The 26,057-nt window shown below is 32.8% G+C and overlaps 2 protein-coding genes across 3 annotated transcripts in view; both read left to right on the forward strand.

The window, feature by feature from the left end:
- LOC127698511 (neo-calmodulin-like) lies at positions 1-14,235 on the forward strand. The gene is made up of 5 exons (XM_052202023.1): positions 1-158; positions 2,785-2,821; positions 6,203-6,346; positions 8,059-8,298; positions 11,849-14,235. The coding sequence occupies exons 1-5, from the start codon at positions 156-158 to the stop codon at positions 11,887-11,889; spliced, it is 465 nt and encodes a 154-aa protein (XP_052057983.1). The 5' UTR covers positions 1-155; the 3' UTR covers positions 11,890-14,235.
- Positions 14,236-16,758: 2,523 nt separating this feature from the next.
- The window catches only part of LOC127698470 (uncharacterized), a 35,888-nt gene continuing 26,589 nt past the window's right edge, over positions 16,759-26,057 (forward strand). Inside the window, exons 1-3 of one of the 2 annotated variants that reach the window (XM_052201947.1) lie at positions 16,759-16,866; positions 17,708-17,762; positions 18,055-18,229. In XM_052201947.1, coding sequence (XP_052057907.1) covers positions 17,718-17,762; positions 18,055-18,229 — 220 coding nt within the window. In that variant the 5' untranslated portion in view covers positions 16,759-16,866; positions 17,708-17,717. Of the gene's footprint in view, positions 16,867-16,972; positions 17,013-17,707; positions 17,763-18,054; positions 18,230-26,057 lie in introns of those variants that run through there. The other variant, XM_052201948.1, reaches the window with a different exon arrangement.

The raw sequence follows: 26,057 nt of genomic DNA on the forward strand, positions 1-26,057 counted from the left end.
AGTATCATTTTCACTTAGCTCATCAAAACGGAACAGTTTTTATATTGTTAATTTGAATACCATGCACATTTAAAATCATCCAAATTGAAAGACAGTGAGTCTCAAGTTTCGAAGTGTAAGGTCGTAGTAATGTTGAAAAGGATTTATTAGTCAAAATGGTAAGTTGGCTATAATGAATTATCATTTTTTTTAGTTTTTGAGGAAACATGATATACATCAAAAGAGAGGAAAAGATACCAAATGGATATTCAAACTCATAAGTAGAAAACAGACTGATAATGTCATGCCAAATAACGAGAAACCACAAGACAAACAACAGTACACAAAACACATGATGTTTGAATATTGTTAATATTTGTCTGAGCACTATTCCCAAACCATGCACAAGTGAAATACGATACCAGTGAACAAGAAATAACATTCAATGAAAAAAGTGTTTACATTGTAACATTGTTTTGATGTTCGTTACACATTTCTGCGTATAAAAATTAGATTACAGTTATATGTATATATTTTTAAAAATGCGTGAAAATAGAATCTCATTTTTTGTTGTTGTCCCAGCTATTGAAAAAATAACTTTTAGTTAATATGAATGTTGCAATATGTATACACCGCCGTATTGCAATTCTGCATATAGATTTATTCATCTTCATCATATAAACAATTATAAAACCTCTGCAAAAAATACCAAACTTATAAAAAAAAACATTCAACGAGGACTGATGCGCGAGACCTGTAGCATAATGCTCAGTATTGCTATACGCAGCCGTAATGTAAGCGGAGCCGCTTTTCACGCCAGGAAAGTTGATTTTCAACATAAGCTGAAGGCACAACATATAAAATTTTTATCTTTTTTTTGTATTTAAATCCGACGATAACAAAAGGAGGTTATTGCACAATAATACACGTATTTACATGTTTGAACTTTCTGTACGAAGAGGAAGCAAGCCTCTGTTAGCTCTTTGGTCCTATCAGAAAATCCGCGATCTCTGCTCCGACAAATCGAAACAGGTCTATGGTTAATGGCATCTTATGCAGCAAACAATCGCTGAAACTCAATCACTTGTAAATAACTGTTTATCTTATCAGACAAGCACACGAGTTGGTTAAAATTATTAAATATCGAACCAAGTGGTTCAAGTTTAAAGGGGGGCATTTCGAGAAAAGCAAAACAAGGGGGATTAGCAAAATTTCGACATGTTTGATTCTGACCAAAAATGATAATGATTGATGATGTGTTTTTGGATATAACGTTGGGCGTTATCAACTACGATTAAATATCATTTTGAACCTTTTGTAATACTCGCAGAAGAGTTTAAATGACGAACTAATAACATATTTAAATTAAAGAAAGTGTGAGGCACACATCACTGACAAAATCTATACACAAACTATTGGATGTCAACATAACTGCCTTCAACAATAGACGGGTATGAATAAAGGGAGATGTTAGGTGTGGATTAATTAGACAGTCAGCAGTCCAATGAGAAAAATTACCAATACACATCTATACAAGATGTCAAGTTCTAAACCTCCCCTTGTTCTAAATCGATGCCAGTGACTAAATACTATGGACTACTTTATCAAATACTATAAAGATCTATCGTAAACGCCAAATTATTTGCTTGTTTAACACTGCTAAATTACTATTGATAATTTTTTTTGCTTCCCAAACTTGTTTACTTATTTGGAATTAGAACCAATATTAAATTCTAACTATGCCGATTTAAATAAGAAAAAAAACCAATAGATTTAACAAGGAATTCAAAAATATTTATTTTTCGACCTTTGTTGGAATTCGTTTTATATATTTATCATTTTTGTTATATTTTTAGTTAAATCAGTTGTCATGTATAAATAAATATCGTTTTTTACATGCATTATCATTTGAATTTCATGCATGCTTAATTAGAAGCATATAACAGGGGTGTGCTCCTTATACAAACACTGCTCCAACAGAGTTATGAGGAAGAACGACTAAAATAGTTTTACATTCACTATCACGAATTGGTTGACTGATACGATGTGTCGGTGTCTTAACTCACTAGCGACATGTTTTCGATGTCTTAGGTCTTAAGATACCAAAAATAGGCGTCTGATCAGTAATTTTACCGATTGTGACCTTTTGACTTGAGTATGAATTCGAATATGCATAGCAGGAGACGCTTACATATCGACACATCCGGTCTCGCTTCCATTTGGAGTTTATCTGATTTCCTCAGTTTCTGTTTGTTACCCTGATTTGTCTCTACCTAATCGATTTACGAGATTTGAACATTGATAAACTGCTGTCGCCTTAATTTATAAACCCAGCTTATCTTTGTATTCATGGACATTGGCAGGTCGAATAAAAGTTCCAGTAGATGTTTATAGAACTCCACTTTTGTAAGAGAGCTTTTGTTGTAAAAAAAATATGGATTTAAGTGAGAAAAAAAATCCAAATACCATAAATGTTTATAAATTGAAACTTCTTTTCTTGTTTGCACAGCAATTGATTTTTATTTTATTGTTACAACGATGACGTTTATTTCTAATTTATTTGTACAGCGTTGCGTGTCCTCATAAGTTTTCCAAATTATTCACGGCTTCAACATGATGGAAGCTAACTAAAAGTTCTTTTCAGCTTTTTTAGGTATATATTTTTTGTCAAGGTACTTTTAGGCTAACTTTATGTGTTTTGGTCCTCAAAAAAAATATTGCTATAAACGAACCTCAAATAGTAAGAAAAAGACAAGCGTTCCTTACTCATTAAATTGATTTTCATGTGTCTATGCACTGTTACAGGATGAACATCAACCACTCACAGATGAAGAAATAAAAGGTTTCGTATTATAAGGAGCCTGCCTTTTTAGCTCACCTGGCCCAAAGGGCCAAGTGAGCTTTTCTCATCACTTGGCGTCCGTCGTCCGTCGTCCAGCGTCCGTCGTCCGTCGTCCGTCGTTCGTAAACTTTTACAAAAATCTTCTCCTCTGAAACTACTGGGCCAAATTTAACCAAACTTGGCCAATATCATCATTAGGGTATCTAGTTTAAAAAATGTGTCCGGTGACCCGGCCAACTAACCAAGATGGCCGCCATGGCTAAAAATAGAACATAGGGATAAAATGTAGATTTTGGCTTATATCTCTGAAACCAAAGCATTGAGAGCAAATCTGACAGGGTAAAAATGTTTATTAGCTCAAGATCTATCTGCCCTGAAATTTTCAGATGAATCGGACAACCCGTTGTTAGGTTGCTGCCCCTGAATTAGTAATTTTAAGGAAATTTTGCCTTATTTGGTTATTATCTTGAATATTATTATAGATAGAGATAAACTAGAAACAGCAATAATGTTCAGCAAGGTAAGTTCTACAAATAAGTCAACATGACCAAAATGGTCAGTTGACCTCTTAAGGAGTTATTGCTCTTTTATAGTCAATTTTTAACAATTTTTCGTAAATTTTTGTTATCTTTTACAAAAATCTTCTCCTCTGAAACTACTAAGATGAATTTAACTAAAGTTGTAAACAATCATCATTAGGGTATGTAGTTTAAAAATTGTGTTTGATGACCCCGCCCTCAAACCAAGATGGCCGACATGGCTAATAATAGTACATAGGGTAAAATGCAGTTTTTGGCTCATATATCTAAACCCAAAGCATTTCTAGCAAATCTTTCAAAGCAAAATTGTTCATTAGGTCAAGATCTATCTTCCCTTAAATTTTCAGACCATTCAGGCAACCCGTTATTGGGTTGCCGCCCCTGAATTGGTAATTTTTAGAAATTTTTTCAGCTTTTGGTTATTATCTTGAATATTATTATAGATAGAGATAAACTGTAAAGAGCAATAATGTACAGCAAAGTAAGACCTACAAATAAGTCACATGACCAAAATGGTCAATTGACCCCTTAAGGAGTTATTGCCCTTTATAATAAATTTTTAACAATTTTCATAAATTTTGTAAATTTTTACAAAATAATTTCCACTGAAACTACAGGGCCAAGTTCATTATAGATAGAGATAATTGTAAGCATCAAGAATGTTCAGTAAAGTAAGATCTACAAACACATCACCATCACCAAAACACAATTTTGTCATGAATCCACCTGTGTCCTTTGTTTAATATGCACATAGACCAAGGTGAGCGACACAGGCTCTTTAGAGCCTCTAGTTTAAATATCAATAATTGCAGTACATGTATGTTTCATAAGAATCAGTACTATTGATTGGTTAATAAAAATCGTGAGGCATTCTTAAATCAAAATGTATTTCTCAATAAAATGCAACGTTCATGACTGCACGTGCTTCCCATGATAACGTCACTAGGCTACAATGCATAGGAAAACACACGAAAAACTTGATATATAATTCGTCATTTCATAGTTTTAGCATATACATGTAATTATAAGAAGTGAATGCTTCTTTTTTAGGGTTGTAAATGCTATATAGCCTATAACCATTGTAAGGAATTATCTATCAAATTTTATTTCGGGACATAGATTACAGTTTAATTTGATTAAAGATAAGGCTCACATGCACTCTGATCCGTTATTTCCTATAACGACCACTGGCCTAGTATAAAAAGATAATGGAGCAGGATGATAGATATGCTTTTAATTGAACCACTTTTATATACTCTTTGCTAATTAATGAATCAAACACTGTTACCTGAAAAATTGTCTGAATTAATAGTAGAAACTAGTATCATTATTGACCACATCTAGTGACGTCTATGTTTTTGACAAAGTCCTCTGATTCCTAGATAGTTTAAACATGAAATCGAATAACATTTTCAACAGATTATAATTTCTATTCGCACGGGTGTTACTAGTAGAACAGAAGCTGCTTACCCTCCAGGAACAATTGCGTTCACTTACGTTTTGTTCGTTGGTACTCGTTTGGCTAAATCCTTAGATTTTTAGTCTTGTTTTGTGGACAGTTTGTTGACCATGGTGATGACTTATGGTAGTTGATTGCTCCTATGGTATGTTCTTCCCTTTTTTCATTTACATGGTAAAATGAGAATGATTATTCGCTTCCTTGCGGACTGCATAAACGAAAAAAGAAAATATAGAAATAAAAGAATTATAAAAGCAGGAATTTTGATGTATTTTGACAAGAAGTTACTTGGGGTTGATCGCCTGTGCTCTGGAAGGTTAGGAAGATCCAGCTCCTTTAGTTGACCCCCGTCATTATTACACTTTTTCCCTTTTCACAATTTACTCTTCACCCGCCTATGGTAAATTCAAAGGTATTTTTTTTTAAATACTGTTATATATATCGTTTTTACGAACAGATTGGAGAAAGAAAGCTTTCATGTTTGGTTTTGGAAAATAAAAACAAAAAAATAATTCGTCAAGCAATTTATCAACTGTTACATCAGGGTACTTTCAGACTTAAATGATATTATCACATAAAATATTTTACGGTCTTCATACCGATTCGGTTGATCTTTATCTGATGAGTCGTATACGTTGACGTATTTCAATTAGGGGTACACATTCTTTTTCATATTTCATCTTAACCGTAACGGAATAAAACTGGCTTCGGCTTTTATGAGTACATGCTATCACTTGATGTTTTCATAACTCTGTATAGCCCAAAGCTTTAGTTTTTTTTAGGACGATGTCTATTATATTTTGGTGAAATCAACATCCTTTTCTTTGTGTTTGATTTATCTACTACCAATTATTTTCTAGAAAAAAGTGATGTCTAAATAAAGCTAGACAAAAGACAAAAATTTGATAGATGTTCAATTGTAATACTGTAAACCAACTATTCTTCGCGGAAACTAATTTTCGCGTTTAATGTAAGAATAAAGATATGTGGTATGATTGCAAATCAGACAACCATCCACCAGAGTCCAAATGACGTTGAACTCAACTTAAACTTCGTTGGTTTGGCCTTCAAATTGTTTTGATTCGAGCGTCCCTGAGTTTTAGTAGACGAAGTGCACGTCTGGCGTTCAAAATTATAAGCATGGTCTATTTGATTATTTGATGATTAGAATCAACAATGAGCAAAACCAATACCGTATTGTAAGCTATAGTCATTTTCAGCCGACTTCGCGGCGATTTTCTATGTTTGCTCGTGTATTCTTATGAAACTTTATCCAGGTTTGGCTACTAGTATTTATATTTGAGTTATATTTTTTTCTATTCGTGAAAATAAATCAGAAATATAAGTTGGTTAACAGTTATGCTTCTCCACTTGATTTTCTAGAATTCCATAAGACTTACAGTATGTTCGACTATGATGAAAATGGAACCATATCTACCAACCAGCTAGGCACAGTAATGAGGGCATTAGGACTGAATCCGTCTAACGGGGAAGTACAGGATATTATAAATGAAATAGACGCTGAAGGTTAGTGTGGTTTATCACTACGTCTAAAATGGGGAAATTGCGTATTGATCGTTGACACAAAATATCTACACGCATTTGTCAAAAAAAAAAAAAAAAAAAATACCGGCGCTCTATACTGCGTGCTCTTTCACTAAATAACAGATATTTTATTTTGCACGTGATCTATCAGTCATCTAATTATGGACTGACATACAAAGCCATTACAATACTCTTTTATTTGAGCAGGCATATTAATATAAAAATATGATAACACTAAACTTATAAGATATCTTTACATATATCCTTCATTGAGGATTGTGAATGATCTCGTATTTCTTGCCGCACTGTACATGTAGTCTTTGAATATCAATTATCATAGTTTGTCTCTGGTCTTTATTTCAGAAAATCAAGCGTTGAGAGAACGAGTTATGACATCATTAAAAAAAATTAAAAAGAATAAATGTCTTTCAATCGATGAGTTAGGCTTCCTTTGTTCAAAACAAAGATCTTGGGGAAAATTACTAAAATTTTCTTTTAATTGCATAATGTGAATGATCCTGGTAAGAGCGTCTCGCCTTTCTTGCCGACACGTACATGTTGTATTTGAAGATTAATTTATCTTATTTCGTCAAATAAGCTAATTTGCTGTTTTAAATTAATTTTAATCAGGAATCCTTAGATCAAATCAATAGTAAACTTAAAATGTATAAATATGGTAGGAATATAACCCTCAAGTACTCAAAAAAAAGTAAACATTCCAACTTTATCACCGTAAGGCTGCGATGGTTATATCGTATTATTTTTTAAAGTGAATTCATTTTTGAAAACGTTGGTTTTGTTTTTAAAAAATGGTTTCATGGATGCAAAAACACCACCTTTACAAACACAATCATAGAGAAAACACAATTTATAAGACCGGCCTCTAAAGAACTATAATTGAAATTTAAAATACAAATCACCATCAAGCAAATGATTTCAAAAAATGAGAAGCTGCAACTTCAACTACAGTTTGCTTAAATCGGGTCAAAAATGAAAGAAGATACATTTATCAAAAGACGACAGAAAATCGCGTCGAAAAAATACAGATTACGCCAAGTCCCTTCAAAAGACGAAAACGATACTTTAGTTTTCTATATAATGTTTCTGGACTGATTTTTGTCTGTTTTTTTTCTTTTGCCATTGTGTTGTCTGTCTTTCTTTTACTTATAGTTTTAAATTTTTCCCTTGGTATCTCCCTTTTTTCTACAGTACGTAGGGTAAATATGTCAACCAACCCGAAACATGCATCTTCTGACTCTTAGCCGACCAGTCTTTGGTATTTTTTTTCAGAAAATCAGGCGTGCAGATAACAATTTATGACCAAATAATAATAAAAAACCAGAATACAAATAAATGTCTTGCATATGATTTTGGCTTCCTTTGTTGAAAAAACGATATTTGGGGAAATTATTTACTAGTTTGAGTTCGTTTTTAATTTTATAAAATCAGACCTCTTTAGACCCCATAAGGATACTTCAGGAGTGGATTTTTTTTCTACCTATATATACCTATTAAATGTTTTTGTGTGTTAATTGAAGGAGGTATGCACCTTTAAAATTGAAGTCCCCTTTGAATACCTATACCTTGATAATTTAATTAAAATGTATGACGAACTCCGTTTTGTCAATATAAAATATAGGTAATTATGAATTGTGCAGTTACATACTCGTACTTATTGAAACATATATTTGAAGGAAATGGTGTGATAGAATTCCCGGAATTCCTGACAGTAATGTCAAGAAAAATAAACGAAATCGACAATGAAGATGAAATAAGGGACGCTATAAATATAATTTTTAAGGACAGAGAATATGTGAGTGCTGTAGAAATATGGTATCTGATGAGAAAATTTGGTGATAAATTGTCTGACGAAGAAGTTCAAGATTTTATAAACCAAACCAGAACTGATGGAGATGGTAAAATCAGATACGAAGGTATGATATCTTTCGCTGAAGCTTAACTAACATCCAAAACGTACAGATTCTTAAGCAGTCTGTTTTTTTGTACAAAGCTATAACGGTCGATTCCCGGTCGCTGTTATTGGTCTATAGATAGAACGTTTTGCCCCTTGTTTGTTGCTGCAGTATTATTTTTAAAGGAGACTATTTCAGTAAAACGAATCGCAATGAAATCGGTTTATATATATATATTGAGTGTCATTTACTATTTTAGCTTTGTCCAACTAAACTCTAAAAGGGCAAGGTTTATAAAACGCGTAATTGGTTTAATAAAAATAGAAAAGTACGATGTTTTTATCATACAATTTCAATTCAAATTATTTATGTAATCAAATCGATATTTTTTCACAACAAAGCATTTGTTTACAATTAGACTTTCGAACTCGATCATGCATATGTTGAAAAAATACGGTTCTTCTTTTTGAAATGAAATAAAAAGAAAATTAACGAGGTTGTTAAAACTGGAAAGCTTATTTATACTATCAAAAAAATAAACGATACAAGGTCATGCACTTTCAATATAAAAGAAATTGGTTACACCTGAGATCATCCCCAGTTTTTGGTGGGGTTCGTGTTGATCAGTCTTTAGTTTTTTATGTTGTTTTTTGTGTACTGTTGTTTGTCTGTTTGTCTTTTTGTTCGTTGGTCTTTTTATTTTTTAGCCATGGCGTTGTCAGTTTATTTTCGACTTATAATATAAAAATAAGGAGATGTGGTATGATTGCCAATGAAACAACTATCCACCAAAGTTCAAATGAAGTTGATGTAAGCAATAACTGAGTTTGAATGTCCCTTTGGTATCTTTCGCCTCTCTTTTACACGATATCAAGCCAAAAGCCCATTGGTGTAATGTTGACAGAGCGTTATTTCTCGCCAAAACCTTTGATTTGAGACCAAACAAAATAAAACAATATTAAAAAAAATAATAAAAAAAAACCAAACGTTAAGTTTTAAATTTAAAATTGTAATGTTTACGACCGTTGAATCCTAATTACAAAAATTGTGCCAAATCTAGCTAATGTCATCTATGTCTGGGGTAAAAAAATCTTTCTCAGTTTAGGCAACAGTAGTTAATCGATGTTTAAATCTCATAAATCTATTATGTAGACCAATCAAGGTTACAAACAAAAACTAAGGGAATCGCTTGACCTTAGTGTGTCGACAGGGTAAACGTCTACTGCTGCCACGCGAATCCGCACCTGGTCAAAATATCTCAATTGGTAACATTACAGATTAGACGAGTATTCCGGTACTTAAAATTCTAAGACTATGAAAACAAGTTACTATTGAGTTGAGACACATACATATCGTATGGGTCAACCAATTTGTGGTGGTGACCCAAAATGTTATGCAGTGTCGATTTCAGTCGTTTTCCCCTCATAACTCTGTTGGAGCATTTTTGTGTAATGAGCACCCTGCTACATGTAATGCCATCCGTATATCATGAACACAATGTGTTTCGAATGATTTTTAAGTTTTTATAAAAAAATAATTTACGTTATCAATGATATTTCATGTCAGCACAGGAGTTCTGACTACTAGGGTTGTGATACAATCGTAGACAAAAGGTCAATCAGCAGTACTCATCAAAGTTACAAAGCTTATAATTTACTACACCAAACTTTTTATAAGCGCATGAATCAAAATAACTTGAAAACAAAATTAATGATAAAATTGAGGGACAATGAAAACAAAAAAATTCTCTAACAGGTGTTGCAAATCTGACATAGGTCATCTGTGATTTGCGTAAAAGAACTTAGTGTTTGAAATATCTTATTACTGGTAACAGTCAATTAACAGAAAGCGGCTGTATCAATAGGGCTGTTAGATATCTAGAAGTGTAAATTTGAAACAAATTGATGTGAATGAATTGAGAGAATAGAATAGTGAATGGAAACGGGGAATATGTCAAAGAGAGAACAACCCGACCAAAGAGCAGAAAACAGTCCGAGACCACAAATGGGTCTTCAACGCAGCGATAAAATATCGCACCTGGTGGCGGGCCCCTAAACAGTAATGTATACTAATTCAGCGAAATGGACGCCACGCTAAATGTGTTTATTTCAGATGCAAATAGTGAATCAATATTATTTCCAAAAAAGTATGAATTATAAATTATCATTATATATATTTTTTGAATTTTTATTCATCCCCGGCTTTAAAATGTTTAGGTTTGAGCATTCGAGGTGAAGGTAAATTCAGAAGGATGCTTCGGACGCTTGAAAATGAGGTCAAGGTCAGATGATACCAGCCAGACAGACATATAAACATTCCATACACCAAACATAGTTAACCTATTGCTTATAGAAAAACAGACCAAAACACAAAAAATTAACATTGAGCAATGAATCGTGAAAATGAGGTCAAGGTCAAATAAAACCTGCCAGACTGAAATGTATATCATAAAATATTTCCATACACCAAATATAGCTGACCTATTGCATACAGTATTAGAAAAATAGACCAAAACACAAAAAAAACTTAACTTTAAACACTGAACCATGAAAATGAGGTCAAGGTGAGATGACACCTGCCAGTTGGACATGTACTCCTTACAATCATTCCATACACCAAATATAGTAGACCTACTGCTTATAGTATCTGAGATATGGAATTGACCACGAAAACTTAACCTTGTTCACTGAACCATGAAATGAGGTCGAGGTCAAGTGAAAACTGTCTGACAGGCATGAGGATTGTGCAAGGTATGCACATACCAAATATAGTTATCCTATCACTCATAATAAGAGAGAAATTAACATTACAAAAACTTTTTTCGAGTATTCACAGAACCATAAAAATGAGGTTAAGGACAAAGGACATATGACAGACGGAAACTTCATATCATAAGGCATCTATATACAAAGTATGAAGCATCCAAATCTTCTACCTTCGGAAATATTAAGCTTTTAAGTAGTTAGTTAACGCCGCCGTGGCCGCCGCCGCCGCTGGTTCTCTATCCCTATGTCGAACTATCTGCGACAAAAGTCGCAGGCTCAACAAAAACATATTAAACATTGTATTGAACATTGTTTGGCTAAATCGCATTCGAAGTATATATATAAATATATATACTTTTGCCTTTTAATTAAAACCGCATGTTAAACTGTATGTGTCGTTTATTTTATTGTGTTGTTGGGTTGTTGCCTAATTGATGACGAACCGACATCTTGTTTCAACTCTGTCAAATTAAAGGTGATTTTGAAAGCATATTACGTATTGTCGCATAATTTTGTCACTTAAACGACCCTTTACCAAAAATAAAGTCAATATTGAAACTTTCGTAGACATTGTTTTCATGGGCGTCTGATGCAATAAAATTGGTACCGTTAATGTTTAATGGTCAATTACAATATTATGAATCAAATGATGCAATTAGCTTATGCTTAAGTCAGCTATCTCTGTGATACGACATTATGTTTAATATCACCTCACAGTTGATTTAAAACCGTATAAATATTTCGATATCAATGATTAAGTTTTAGTCTTTAAAATCAATCTAATATGATATTTTATTTTTCTTCAGATTTTCTAAAAGTTATGGGTGTAAAACCGAAGTGTGACTGAAGCAGCAACAGCGTCCTTGGTTTTATATTTATATAAACCAAAATATTTTCAGGTCGTTTTAAATGCAGATTCAGTTTTCAGCTCACTTTACAGTACTTTTTTTTAACTTGACATAACAAGACATCATCTGCATTTTGAAAGATGCTTTATATGTTAATCACATCTCATGTTTATGTATTTAATACTATGTTATCCTAAATAAAATGTTCGATGTTTTTATCAAGTAATATTGAAATAATTAATTTATTTTACTTATGAGGTGTTTAATTTGTTGCTTGTTGAAAGGCTGGTAAAGACCCCCCCCCACACACACACAAACAAAAGAGTATAAAAAACTAAACCAAACAAACATTTGACAGAAAACACTCAATTTTAAAATTGTTCAATGTATGGAATAATTACAAATCTAGGAAGTACGAACTGTCAAAGAAATACCCCAGTGAGATTTTATCGCCTAACACTAAGTGTAAAGAAATTGCTGACACCCGTCATATCATATAAATTTTTTATCCAGGAAACGTTCAAAGAAAAATGGCAATTGAAACGAGATGTTAGAGCAACATACATATAAAAAAATCACCAGGGATACCTGTCTTTTAATTAAGTACGTTAGACGATTTTTTCCACTCAAATCAAAACAGTTTAATAGCCGAATCAATGACGAAGTTAAAGAGAATTGAATATAGAAAAAGAAAAAAAAGTTATGTCGAATCTTTAGAAGGTTATTTATGCCTGGGGTAAACATCTGTTCACGGAAACACATTGTGAAGTGTATAACAATGGAATGGAATACATATCTGTCCAGTAGTCTTGTAGCAATAGCGAAGAAAAATGTACCATAAACACAACAATTTTACCGACCATTTGGTAGTTGTTCAATTGAATTACAATTATTGCAAACGTCATATTGAGTCACTGGTTATAGGGCGGGTGGTATTCTTGGACCTTGCCAGCCAGCCAGGAGCGACATACAAACCCTACAATGAAATGGAACTTAAACTTTAGTTGCTGCTTTTATCAAGGCGATTGAAGCATGGGTATCTCTTATATATTATTATATCTTTTATTGGTTATAGAAAATTGTCTATTGATTAAGTTTATTGTACAGTTATTTTATTCATACCGACGCACTGATGTGGTAACCGTATTTAACGTTTCCACCCTTAGCAGATTAGTTTTCTTTTTCAGTCTCTATCAGAAATACTTCGAGGAAAAAGTTTTGATAGTAAAGCATGTATAAATAATGTAAATGTTTTACAGCCAAAAAAAATATCAAAAGTAGAATCAAATCAAACCAACCAAGATGCATCAGCAGAGAAATTGGAACCTTAGTTTCAAATATGACAAAGCATTGTCTTAGATGCGACCTAAGCAATTGTTTTCAATAGAAAAGCAAAGTCTTTCATTATACACCGCTTTCTTTCGGGATTTTATGGCGATGGAAGAAACGATCTGTTTGTTCCTCCGTCCGTCCGTTCTTTCGTCATTCAGTGCAACTTTCGTAACCGCAACTGTTTATAAACAGCTTGATATGATTTTGACTTTCACAGAATATCACTCACATGATGTACTTTTGAACCTTCTATTTCATTTCTTCATCTGAATGATTCTTGGGGTTTATTTTTAGATGACATTTGTATCCACTTCTTTTCCTAAATCTGTAATCATAATTTAATGAAAAAAATCTTAATCATTTAATGCCATTGTGCATCTCCTATTTTGTGTTTTGGTTTGAATTTTCCTTACCAAAGCATATACTTTGCCATTTCTTTATTTGGGAGTACCCACATTGTTTCCGCAACTTCTCTTTTTTTACTATTTATCATGTGACTTTCTTCAAACACAAAATTGGCACTAAAGACCCACTCATATTAAACAACATTGTAATGAGGGGTTTAGAAGTTACTGATACAAAACGGCTTCCTCAAAAATAAACCAATATCATGCTTTGGTAAGGAAAGCCCAAATAATTATTCTGATAAGAAAAATAGGAGGTGCGCAATAGCATGGAAAAGATTGTGTGAATTGTAGTAAGTGTAAAATTGTGATGGCCTCCTTTGTTAACATGCTCAAATAGTACTTAGAAAATAAATATAAGTGTAAAATAAAGTAAAGATTTGGAGAGAAAAAATTGATATATAAACTTGCTTTCTTTTTTTTTTTACATCGTTTTATGTTTATAGCATCCTTTAAGTAAAATTCATTCAATCTTAGAAGTTTATTGAAATATTGTTATTCATATTTTTTTTATATCATTAATGTTGCTAAATCTTTTTAAATTGTTGTTATAAGTACAATCATTGATTTTGTAATACCATATTGATTATAATAAAGTGCTTAAGCCATCATCTGACTTTACATTTTGGCTTTGTACAAAAATAGGAAATACCAATTGTACTAAACTTAAATTAAAAAGGTAAAAAGATACCAAGGGGACATTCAAAACTCCTAAGTCACGGTCAACTGACAACGCAATGACACAAAACGAAAGACGAAGAAGGACAAGTCCACAAACCAGTCCATGGAAAAATAAAGACTGAGCAACGCAAACCCCACCAAGAACGTAAAAACCAAAATAATTTTCTAAACAAGTATTCTGAGGTCATTGCATATGCAATATAATGTCTTCTACCGGAAGGAATATTCGACGAGGAACAAGCTTTCCCTTGAGAAGGTCAGGTGTTACAATTCAAATTGGGAATTGTAGCTGTTAACGTGATTGTGAACTTCCACTAATCTTAAATCTGGTCAGAATATTTGTTTATATTTTCAACATCCCCTAGAAAGCCCCATACCCTTTTTTTATAAAATTACTATGCAAAAGGGCCACAAATATCGAAAACAATGTTCGACGAAAAAAAACCTCTTAATCTGTTAAGTCTTAAGATAAAACTTTACACTAAATATAAGTTAAATTAGAGACAATAGTAGTTGATCGATGTTCAAATCTCATAAATCACTAAAAAGGTAAAAAAAAACTTAAGATACTTAGTCATAATTTACAATAAATATTGTACCAAACTTTTTCATAGCAGTTTTTCGCATTCTAGGGCAGCAAATTATGCAATAATCATTCAACCAGTATACTTTCAAATTCTAATTGTAACTTCTTATGATATTTCAAGAAACCAAATTTGTTATCAATTTAAACACCTTTACAAAAAAAGTGCGAAAATACATAATTTCAAGCAATGTCCATAGCACATAGCTTCCTCTGAAAGCTGAACAAAACTCAAAGTTCTTGTGATATGAATATTCACAAAATATTCTATTTACTATTCGGGAATAACATAAAAAGTGTTGAAAACCTTAACAATATTCTATACCCATATCTTCCACTGAAATTACTTAAGCGGAACAAAAATCAAACTCGTCCTGTACGTTTGTATGACTTAATTGTATATCAAATATTAAATCAATTTATCAGGCATTGCAGAAAAAGTGCAGAAAGCACATAGTTTTATAAGCAATTTTCTGTGTCGAAGGTCCATACCTTCCAATGAAATTGCTGAAGCGGGACAGACTCAAACTCAATCATTAACTTTTGATGCTATTGCCATGTACTAAATTTCTATTCAATATATTTTAGCATTACATGGCTTGTATTTCCTATCAAGATTTCCTTGATAGAGGGTTGCTGCTCACAAGGAAGCTATTAAACCAAGTGTTCCAAGTGGTTAAGTAACATAACAAAAACACCGAACTCCAAAGAAAGTTCAAAACGGAAAGTCCCTTATCAAATGTCAAAATCAAAAGCTCCTGACTTGGACCTTGGTACAGGCATTTCCTTATGTAGAAAATGGTGGATTAAACCTGGTTTTATAACTAGCTTAACCTCTCACTTGTATGACAGTCGCATAAAATTCCATTATATTGACAACAATGTGTAAACAAAACAAACAGATATAATAACAAAAAAATATGTCAACAAAGAAAAACAAAATGGCATATAGACAAAGCACATAATCAAAAATGAAAGACAAGAATACAAAAAATGACCATAGCACAATAACACAATGGCGGGATGTAATCACGAGTTGGTTGGCCGTTATGGAATATATGTTTTACAGATGAAGACGGATATGTTCGAATTGTTGGAACCACGATCCCGTTCTCTTTTCCTTGAATGTGATCTACCGAATAAGACTTATCACTCGGTTTGTACTTACATGAGCAACACGACGGGTGCCACATGTGAAGCAGGATCTGCTTACCCTTCCGGAACACCCGAGATAATCCCAGGTTTTTGGTGGGGTTCATGTTGCTCCGTCTTTCGTTTTCTATTGTATGTATGTGGTCTGTGTTTCCAAGTGGGAGGATTAGCTAGCTGAAGAACCAGGTTTTACCCACCATTTTCTTCGGAAAATGCCTATAGCAAGTCTGGAAAACTTTCATTCGTTGATGTGGCCGATCTGATTGATTTTGTCAGGTTTTATGGACTTCCCGCTCTTTGAATTTACCTTTGAGTTTTTTTCTCTTCCGATTTATTAGGTATTATTAGTTCCCAACGATGTGTGTCTTTGGTCAGATGACTTAAAGATATAAATATTTACATATCTTTTTTATCTTCAATATTCTTCTAGTTTAAGTAAGGAAAGATAACTATAATAATTTAGAATATTGTATTTCAGATATAGAAAAAACCCTGCTTTATCGGATTTACTATAAATAGACGTAACATTTTTTGAACTGATTTTATTTTTATATCGCACATATCAAAAAATTATATCAAGGAAAAATTCGCACAAGTAGGGGTTTCTTACTATTTCCTTAAACACGAATATGTTCAAATATTATCCTTGTACTGGTATTACGTCATATATAGATCTATATTTCGGTTTACTATTTTAATCGTAAATTTTTTGACAAGCTGTTACTTGTCCGATATTTTATTTATTTTGATACAAACAAACGTGAACAAGAATAGTAAAGGATTAGATATGACAATTCAATAGTTATTCGAGTTTAAAATAAGCAGTAAGTACTACGTTAGATAAGAAAATGTTTATAGTATTATCTTATTTGGTAAATATATGCATTGAAATAAAAAAAAATACAAACTTCCTGTTTTGATCTTTATATAATGGCGTCAAAGTAATGACTTGATATTTAAATTACATCAGGTAATTAAAAGTAAACAAGTAGTTTCTTCTCCATAAAGACTTAAAAATACAGGATTAAACTAGTAATAGAAGAAGGAATACAAATCGATTGAATATTTTACATACTTCTTACACAAACTAAGCTTCGAAGTTGAAAGGTACTGATTTCACATTTTTTTTATAGACTTCACTTGCTCGACTCGAGCAGCAGTAAATAAAATGAACTTTCTAATCATATTGTGTTACTTTGTTATCTTCTTCTTATATGTAATGTATATCTTTATTCCAAATCACTATACAATGTTGGAGGGGAAATTGTGGTCAATCCATGATGATTTGAACTAGTAAAATTCATCCGAACTTCCAATGTCAATCCTCTCTCTCTCTCTCTCTCTCTCTCTCTCCCTCTCTCTCTCTCTCTCTCTCACTCACTGACTGATCTACGATAAAACACAAACCAATACAACGAAAAACAAATGTTGCAGATATACGAAATGCGAAACATGTAAATCCGAAATTTCACCAAGTTGATTACTGTCAGTTTAAGCTTATCACTTTATTTGTTTGAAGAAGAAGTAGAAGAAGTATAATTATAAACAAATATTGATGTATGAGATTTTGAAGCACTATTATTTGAATTTTGTTTTCTCAATTTGGATCTGGCTCTTTTAATTTTTGTATAAGCGTTTAACCGTTTCACATATTTTTTCTTCAAGGTAAATAGATATGAAAGTGACAGATATTGCGGTCTGTGCAGTATTTGTATGTCTGGTATGTTTACATTATAATTATTTTGAATTCCATATAATTTTATTTGTGATTAAAGCAGTAGTAGATTACTATAGTAAGACTTTTTACTGGCGTAACGATTAGTTGGCGTTAGTGTCAACGAGGGACCAACTTCAGTAGTAAGATGATCATATTTCCAGGTCATGCAGTCCATTGTAGACGTTCACATCCAGCTCGAAATACTCTTTCAGTGAAATATTATAAATATTAATGTCGGAATCTTGTTGCATGTCAATGTTTTTTTTAACTATTTGTTTCAACTTATTCTAATTAGGTATACTGTGATGTCGGACTGGCCAACTATAGTCTAGAATGTCCAGAAAGACCACACTGGAAAATAAGAGCTGATAGTGTATGTAATGGAACTGCAGATAAGTACCACTGCTTATATGACCCAAATAACGAGAACATTACAGAATTTTGTGATAGCCCAAAAGATTATACTGCAGGTAAACAGTTGAATGTTGTATTGATTGCATTTTTAATTTACGTGAAGTGTAGATTAATGAGATTTGGGATAAACATAATTGAAACAGCAAATAAATGATTATGTTAGTTTTCTATATAGTGTTTTACAATCTGTTGTTTATCTTTTTGTTATTCTTTTTGTATAAATTTGCCATGGTATTGTTAAGTTTTTCTTCAACTTTAAAATTTTGATTGTCCCTTTTATATCTGCCGCCTCTCATTTTATACAAATCGAACGGTCTTTACAGCATTCTGTGATGGTATCTACACATTGTCTTTTTATTTAACAAAATGCTATATGCATTTTATCTCATAGAATAACCAATTTCTTTCAAACAGTTCGATAAAAGAGGGACGAAAGATACCAGAGGGACAGTCAAACTCATAGATCGAAAACAAACTGACAACGCCATGGCCAAAATTAAAAAGACAAACAGACAAATAAAAGTACAGATGACACAACATAGAAAACCAAAGACTAAGCAACACGAACCCCACCAAAAACTGGGGGTGATCTCAGGTGCTCCGGAAGGGTAAGCAGATCCTGCTCCACATGTGGCACCCGTCGTGTTCTTATGTTATTACAAATCCGGTAAATAGTCTAATTCGGTAAGTCACATTCGTGAAAAGGGAGGGTATTGTAGTAACGACATAAGGAACATATCCGATATCATCTGTGAAACGGTTATTCCATAACGGTCAACCAACTCGTGATGGCGTCCGTAAAATTTACGAAGGGACGATTTCAACTTCACCATTTGGAACTCTTGGTTTAATAGCTTCCTTGTGAGCAGCAATCCTCTATCAAGGAAATCATGTTAGGAAACACAAGCCCGGGAATATCGTATCAATTGGGAGATATATACTCCGTATACAGGTGCTGCTGGAATGTTGCTACATAGAAATGGAAAGTTCACAATTGGGAAGCTGAAATCATCTCTTTTGTCGTAAAGTTTTGTTTTCAACCGACCCTCATTGTCAATTTCTAGATGTAAGTCAAGATATGAGGCAGACTTAACTGTATCTGTAGTATCCTTTATCTATAGTTCGATGGGATAGATTCGTTCAACATAGTCACCAAATTTTGTATTATTTACTGAAAGAACATCATCAATATAACGGAACGTAGAGTTAAAGGATATTGCTAACTTCTTATCTTTCTTCCTAAGAAGTTCCTGTATGAAGTCAGCCTCATAATAATAAAGAAACAAGTCGACAAGAAGAGGGGCACAATTGGTTCCCATTGGAATTCCGACAGTCTGTTGAAAAACACGTAACAAATATGTTGTCAATCAATGCAGAATTTTTGGAAATATAAATAAATGGTGAATAAAGTTATATTCGCTACCATAAAAGTTCTTCAACCGATGTCAACCGTTGTTTTATATGTACATGTTTCATTTTTCCAATGCAATCCATGAATTGCTAATGAATGAAGAATTTCATGTGAAGTTATAATCAGATAACTCAAAATTACTTGTAATAGTATCTGTGTATGCGTGTTATATGAATGTGATGACTTAAATATAATGCATGGAAGCCAGAATACAATTATACTCCAACATCGCAACTTTTTCTTTTCCCCGAATGTTACCGTACTTACCTAGACTTTTCACGGTATTTGTTCTTACATGAGCAACTCTACGGGTGTCACATGTGGAGCAGGACCTGCTTACCTTCCAGAGCACATGAGATCACCCCCGTTTTTTGGTGGGGTTTAGTCTTTCGATTTTTAATGGAGTGTGTTGTATACCGTTGTTTGTAATTTGGTCATTTTCTTTTTTGTGAGCTTTTTTTTCGAATTATGAGTTTAGATATCCTTTTGGTATATTTCGCCTCTCTTTTCCTTTACACCCAATATCATGACAGTGGTTACAAAGCAACTTTTCGAAATCAATTTTATTTTGAACCAGTAGTCCACATCTTCTACATTAAAGTACATTACATTTTGATGTTGATGTAACTGTGTCCTAAAACTATTACAATGTCATAATATAAATTACATTGTTTCAACTACAACCGCACGCCAATGATTATCACGAAAGACTGTTGATTGGATAAAAGTGATGGATTGCCACGTCTACATAAAACTGAGGTCCTATGAACAGATAGCTGTCAATATGGGGAAAAAATATTCCAAACGGATATATTTAGAGATTCAGTTGGGAACTAGTGTTCGATATTCAAAAAAACGTTTACATATATTGTTGTGTGTTTGTTTATTCTACATTGGCTAGAGGTATAGGGGAGGGTTGAGATCTCCCAAAACATGTTTAACTCCGCCGCATTTTTGCGCCTGTCCCAAGTCAGGAGCCTCTGGCCTTTGTTAGTCTTGTATGTTTTTTTTTAATTTTAGTTCATTTATGTTTCAGAATTAGTGTGAAGTCCATTTTCACTGAACTAGTATATTTTTGTTTAGGGGCTGTCTTCTGCTCTTTGGTCGGTTTGTTGTCTCTTTGACACATTCCCTATTTCCATTCTCAATTTTATTACATAGTCATAATTGATATCTTTAACTATTTCAGTAATAAAATTGTTTAGTTACGTTGAACATGAAATTGTAGATTAAGTGTCGGACGTCAAGTAACCCCCTCCCCCCTCTTTTTTTCCAGACATTCCACCTAAAGAAATACAAAAATCTGCAAGTTTTGTGATATTATAAGAATTGCAAATATTTAACAAAGCTCTGTTCTAGAGTTCAGTTTATTTAAATTTTCAGTAATTAAAATCAAACAAAAATATTTTACACAAATTCGTTTTCAGACACGTAAATTGATAAAAGTTACTAGCTGGTCTGGATTTTAATAGAAAATAGCCAATGAAATGCATAAATATCTTGTGTCATGGGTCTCGCAAGGACTGTCTTACTTAATAGGGATGCTTATGCGGCACATCAAAGACAAGATTAGTTTTCAACCAGACATTTACCCATTGTACATTAGAATGTACCACAGAACTTTAATGCATTTACCTCTTATCTTGTCGACTTTGAAGCCCGTCAGACAGCTGGCTTAAATCCACAGAAGAGACTTTGATAAAATTTGAAATATCTATAACTCTTAGTTTTCACGGGAACGAAGTTTTTGCAACTACGCAGTTATGATTAGATCATCAACGAAGCAATACTGTGGATTCATTTATTTTCGTGGGTATCAATTTTCGTGGATAGACGTATAAGTAAATTCGTGGATCGCTGATTACAAAAAAAAAAATTCAGATACGTAATTCGTGGATTTCTTTTTGATTTAGGAGATCATATAACCTCCTTGGTTTGATCAATAATAAAACAAACAAAAAAGAAGGAATTCATTGAAAAAGTTTTGAATTGTCAAAATCCTCGCTTGGTCATTCTAGGTTAAAGTGTTCATTGAAAACTTCTATACAATAATGGACAGAGACAGCTAATTATTTGTTTCTTTTACAATTTATAAATTCTTGTCGGAATTATATAAGACATTCAAAACTCTATGATTGAAAGCTCATTTCCCTAATCATGATATAATAAACAGTCATATAAGTAATAGTTATACACCGAGGGATAGGTGTCTGGACTTCTTATCCAGACACACCGTATCCCGAGTTGTATAACTAACTTACACCCCATTCTAAACCCTATATTTGTTAACATTGATTATTAAATGAAAAAAAAAAAAAACGATAGCATATTTATTGATAATATCAAACCATGATTTATAAGAATATTTTTTGTTACATGAAACCCCACTAGTAACCTTTCTTTGGTATCTTCGTTCAAACTTTGACAAGTGAGTATATTTTACAAATGTCAAGTTGTTTTGTATATTCCCGTTAAATCCATGTGCTAATATGGATCAGCAGGTCAAGGTTGAATGTTTCGTGTATTCTTATTACCGGCACAAACAAAAAAAATACATCATGCTCCTGGTATACAGTTGTCAATATGGACGGTTATAAGACGGGCGACATTTTGTGGCAAGCGTTGGATTTGGTAGAAGAGACTAAAGATAAAGGCAATATTATAACCCAAAGTACTTACCTGACAGTATCAGTCTAATAAAGGTAATCATAACTGTATTTTATATCTTACGATTTTATAAAAAACAAAAGCCCCCCTCCCTCATATCGAGAATAAACAAACATTCATATTCGAACATACTAAGGAATAGGTGTGTCTGCATTAGAAACCCGACTACAAGACACGCTCAACATACAATATTTAAAATTGAGGAACTCCCTTTTTTTAGGGACAATCAGGGGCTGATCCAGCCGGAAAGAGAAAAAAAAAGGGGAGGGGGTCCAACCATTCAAATGCATTGATCTTTTAAATAAAAGTCGGGTCCAACCAGCGGAACCCCCAACCTCAGATCGGCCACTGGGTAACCGGGGGAGGGGGTCCGGGAGTTAGAATCCCATTTTCTTTTTTTAAAGATGAATGCTTTAGAATAGAGACATATGACTGGGATAAAAAAAAATTACCTTCAAGCAAAAAAGTATTTAAAGGATTATTTTTGTATACCATATAGATACTTATTGGAATTTCAAAAAATGTTTTTTTTTTTAATATCATGAAACAATTTGTAGTGAACACTATTAGTAATTTCTTATGTTCATAATCAATTTCCATTGTTACGAATAACAATGGACTTTGTTTGCGGGATGTAGAAGCAGGGTTTCCAAAAATCCCGCTCGTCACATCCTGTGGTCAAAATCCATTGTTATTCGTAACAATAGATCTATTCAATTTACACTTGTTTCAGAAATAGAAACTATGAAGTATAACAATAGAACTGGGGTGTAAGTAAAAGGTGTGAAAATAAATGTTCCTGTCATAAACAATATTACCTACGGGCAATATCCCCGTACTTAGTATTTGTACTCATTTATTTGTATTGTGGTCCTGTCATGTGATGTTGTCGTTTTGGTGTTGTGTTTGACGTTGCCATAAAAGCGGGAGGGATGGCATGCCACAAAACCAGGTTCAACCCACCATTTTTTTCTTAAAATGTCCTGTACCAAGTCAGGAAAATGGCCATTGTTATATTATAGTTCGTTTCTGTGTGTGTTACATTTTAATGTTGTGTTTTTGTTGTGTCGTTGTTCTCCTCTTTAATTTGATGCGTTTCCCTCAGTTTTAGTTTGTAACTCGGATTTGTTTTTATCTCTATCGATTTATGAGTTTCGAACAGCGGTATACTACTGTTGCCTTTATTTAGTCCTATTGATTTTTATTCACCAGTAAACCAAACTATGACACGATAATTGACAACTTGCAACAGTTTTAATCAATTTTAAAAAGTAAATTATCACTGATATTCGATATTTTTATTATTGATTTAATCAAAATACTTGTATCTTCTTTCTATAAAAACACGTGTTATGTTACAATGTTTATCGCTAGTCAACACTATACTAGAACTGCATAACATAACCGGAAATAAACATCCGAATCCATACACATTTCTCGGGATTATTCTTCGGTGAATTCTTAAATTCGTGGTTCGCTGTGACCCACGAAACCCACGAAAATTGGTATACCACGAATAAAAATGAATCCACAGTATTAGAAATTAAACGCAAAGGCCGAAACAAGCTCTAACTCATAATGAAGAAAATGTGAACCGTCTTGAAGCAAGAAAGTCTCCTCATGTATCTGAATTTTTGTTTGTGGACAGCTCAGTGGACAGATGTTGCTGGTAGATAAAGTTGCACCAACTTTAAACAATGTAGGGTCTACAGAGAAATGACGATTTAAGGGTTCGAGGTATGTATTATTTGAATAGAAATATTATCTATGTAGGATATTTGCTGTCATTTCAGCTTTATTCAAATCAATTATGTATATTTTGTTGTTTTATAATTTTTTTTTCACCTCCCCTCCTGAAATCAATTATTCTTTTTCAAGAAATTTAGATTCAATAGAATATTTTAAAAACGTGGCAAACTATTGTAAAAAAAACATATACTTTGCAGTGTTCTGTTATTTTTTGGGGGGTAATTTTCATGCCGACAAGGCAATAGTAACTAGCAACACATTCTAAACATCAACAATTTATTCCCTGGGTCGTCATATTTTAATGATTTGGAAGAGCTCTGAAAGAAAAGAGATAATGAAATGTCCGTCTACCAAGTGCAGAAAAACCTCCACCAAATGTATTAGATATGCAAATTGCTAGATACATTATCTGGTTTCTTTCCATATTCCAAACATTTCGCATTATTTAAGCATTTTCGTTGTGTTAGAGGTAAATTTGATGATACATTTTGCAAGATATTAAAATTTATATTTTAGGGTGAAGAAGATATCGTTTTTCCTTAATTGCACAAACCACGACTGGACTAGAGAGATTGACCTGTTAGTTACTGCTGGAAAAGAGTCAACGTTAATGAATCGACATGCCCAACACTTGCAAGAGTAATTTCAGCAGCGTTTGTGAAACAAATTTCAGCTTTTGTGAAAAATCATCATTCGCTGTTGTCCGATATTTCAACTTTAAAGTGATTTACAGTTCAGTTGCTTGCAACTATTGTCAGCAAAATTAATACACAGAGAGGAAGCATATCCTGTATTTCGGAACAGAAAAGGAGCTTAAAATATTTCCTGACAAAGTGATAATTGATAAAGCCCGTGAAATACATTTGTCCATCAAATTAATTTGATTATAAAAATAGAAAATTGTGCACTCAGAATAGTGCATAGCAAATAGTGATGATATTAGAATTTTTCATTGTTTAAAGACAAATTTTCTAATGGTCTGAAATCGGAAAGCGGCTTTGGCGATAACTTGAAATATAGATTTAGATTTTGTTTTTTTCTTTAATAGCAATTTCAATGTATATTTATATGTTATCAACAATAAATTTATGTAGAAAGTACACAAATGAAAGAATTTGGCTAATGTAATAATTCTATTTTAAGTTGTTTTGTATTGCAAATTGTTTTTTCATGAAAAAAATAGTTTTGGAAAGGCGGAATCTTCTAAAGTCTACTGCATGATACTAAGAATACTGAATTGGAAACATATCATCACTATCAAGGTACACACCTCTTTATGATGCATAGGCAAATGAAAATATTTATCCTTATTTTGATTGATTGTTAACTTTCCTCGTTATATTTGTCATTGTCGATATTTCATATTTGGTATGCACATTAATGTGATTGCATAATTAAATATCCGTTTCTTTCATCTGTTTTTTGTTGTCAAAGGTTAATTTTTTTCCTTCAACAAGTGACCACATCATTATAAATTTGGGCGCCCAGTAACATGTTTAACCCCCTTCATTATTTATGTGCCTGTCCCAAGTCAGGAGATTGTATATTCAGTGGTTGTCGTTTGTTGCTGTGTAACATATCTTGTAGTCGTTTTTTGGTTTTGTACATAATTCAGGCTTTTGTTTTCTCGTTTAAAATGCTTTGTATTTTGTTATGTCGAGGCCTGTTATGGCTTGCTATGCAGTATTGGCTTGCTTATTGGTGAAGGCTTTACGATGACCTATAGTTGCTATAACATCTACGTCATTTGGTCCCTGGTGGAAAGTTATCTCATTGACAATCATACCACATCTCCCTATTTCATATTGTACTTATACCAAATAATAAAATGACTGTTTAAAATTCCATAAGCTGAAAAGCTTTCAACTTGTATACAGCAAACAGTTATATAAAAAGCTAAGACCATGTGCAGCTATTTTTTTTGAAATCGAACCCTTTCCCTCCAGGGATTATATAAAAAAATTCTTTCAATTTGATGTTTAAAATCAAACAATTTTTGCAAAAAAAAATTAATTCTTACATCTCAACATCTGTTTGACCGATGCGAGTCAAACATA

This window comes from Mytilus californianus, unplaced genomic scaffold (genome assembly GCF_021869535.1).
Source record: "Mytilus californianus isolate M0D057914Y unplaced genomic scaffold, xbMytCali1.0.p SCAF_4, whole genome shotgun sequence".
Lineage (NCBI taxonomy): Eukaryota > Metazoa > Mollusca > Bivalvia > Mytilida > Mytilidae > Mytilus > Mytilus californianus.

Coding starts and splice junctions, on each gene's coding strand:
- LOC127698511 (XM_052202023.1), top strand. Junction 6,347..8,058: donor AAATGAAATAGACGCTGAAG/GTTAGTGTGGTT, acceptor ATATATTTGAAG/GAAATGGTGTGATAGAATTC. Junction 8,299..11,848: donor TGGTAAAATCAGATACGAAG/GTATGATATCTT, acceptor ATTTTTCTTCAG/ATTTTCTAAAAGTTATGGGT.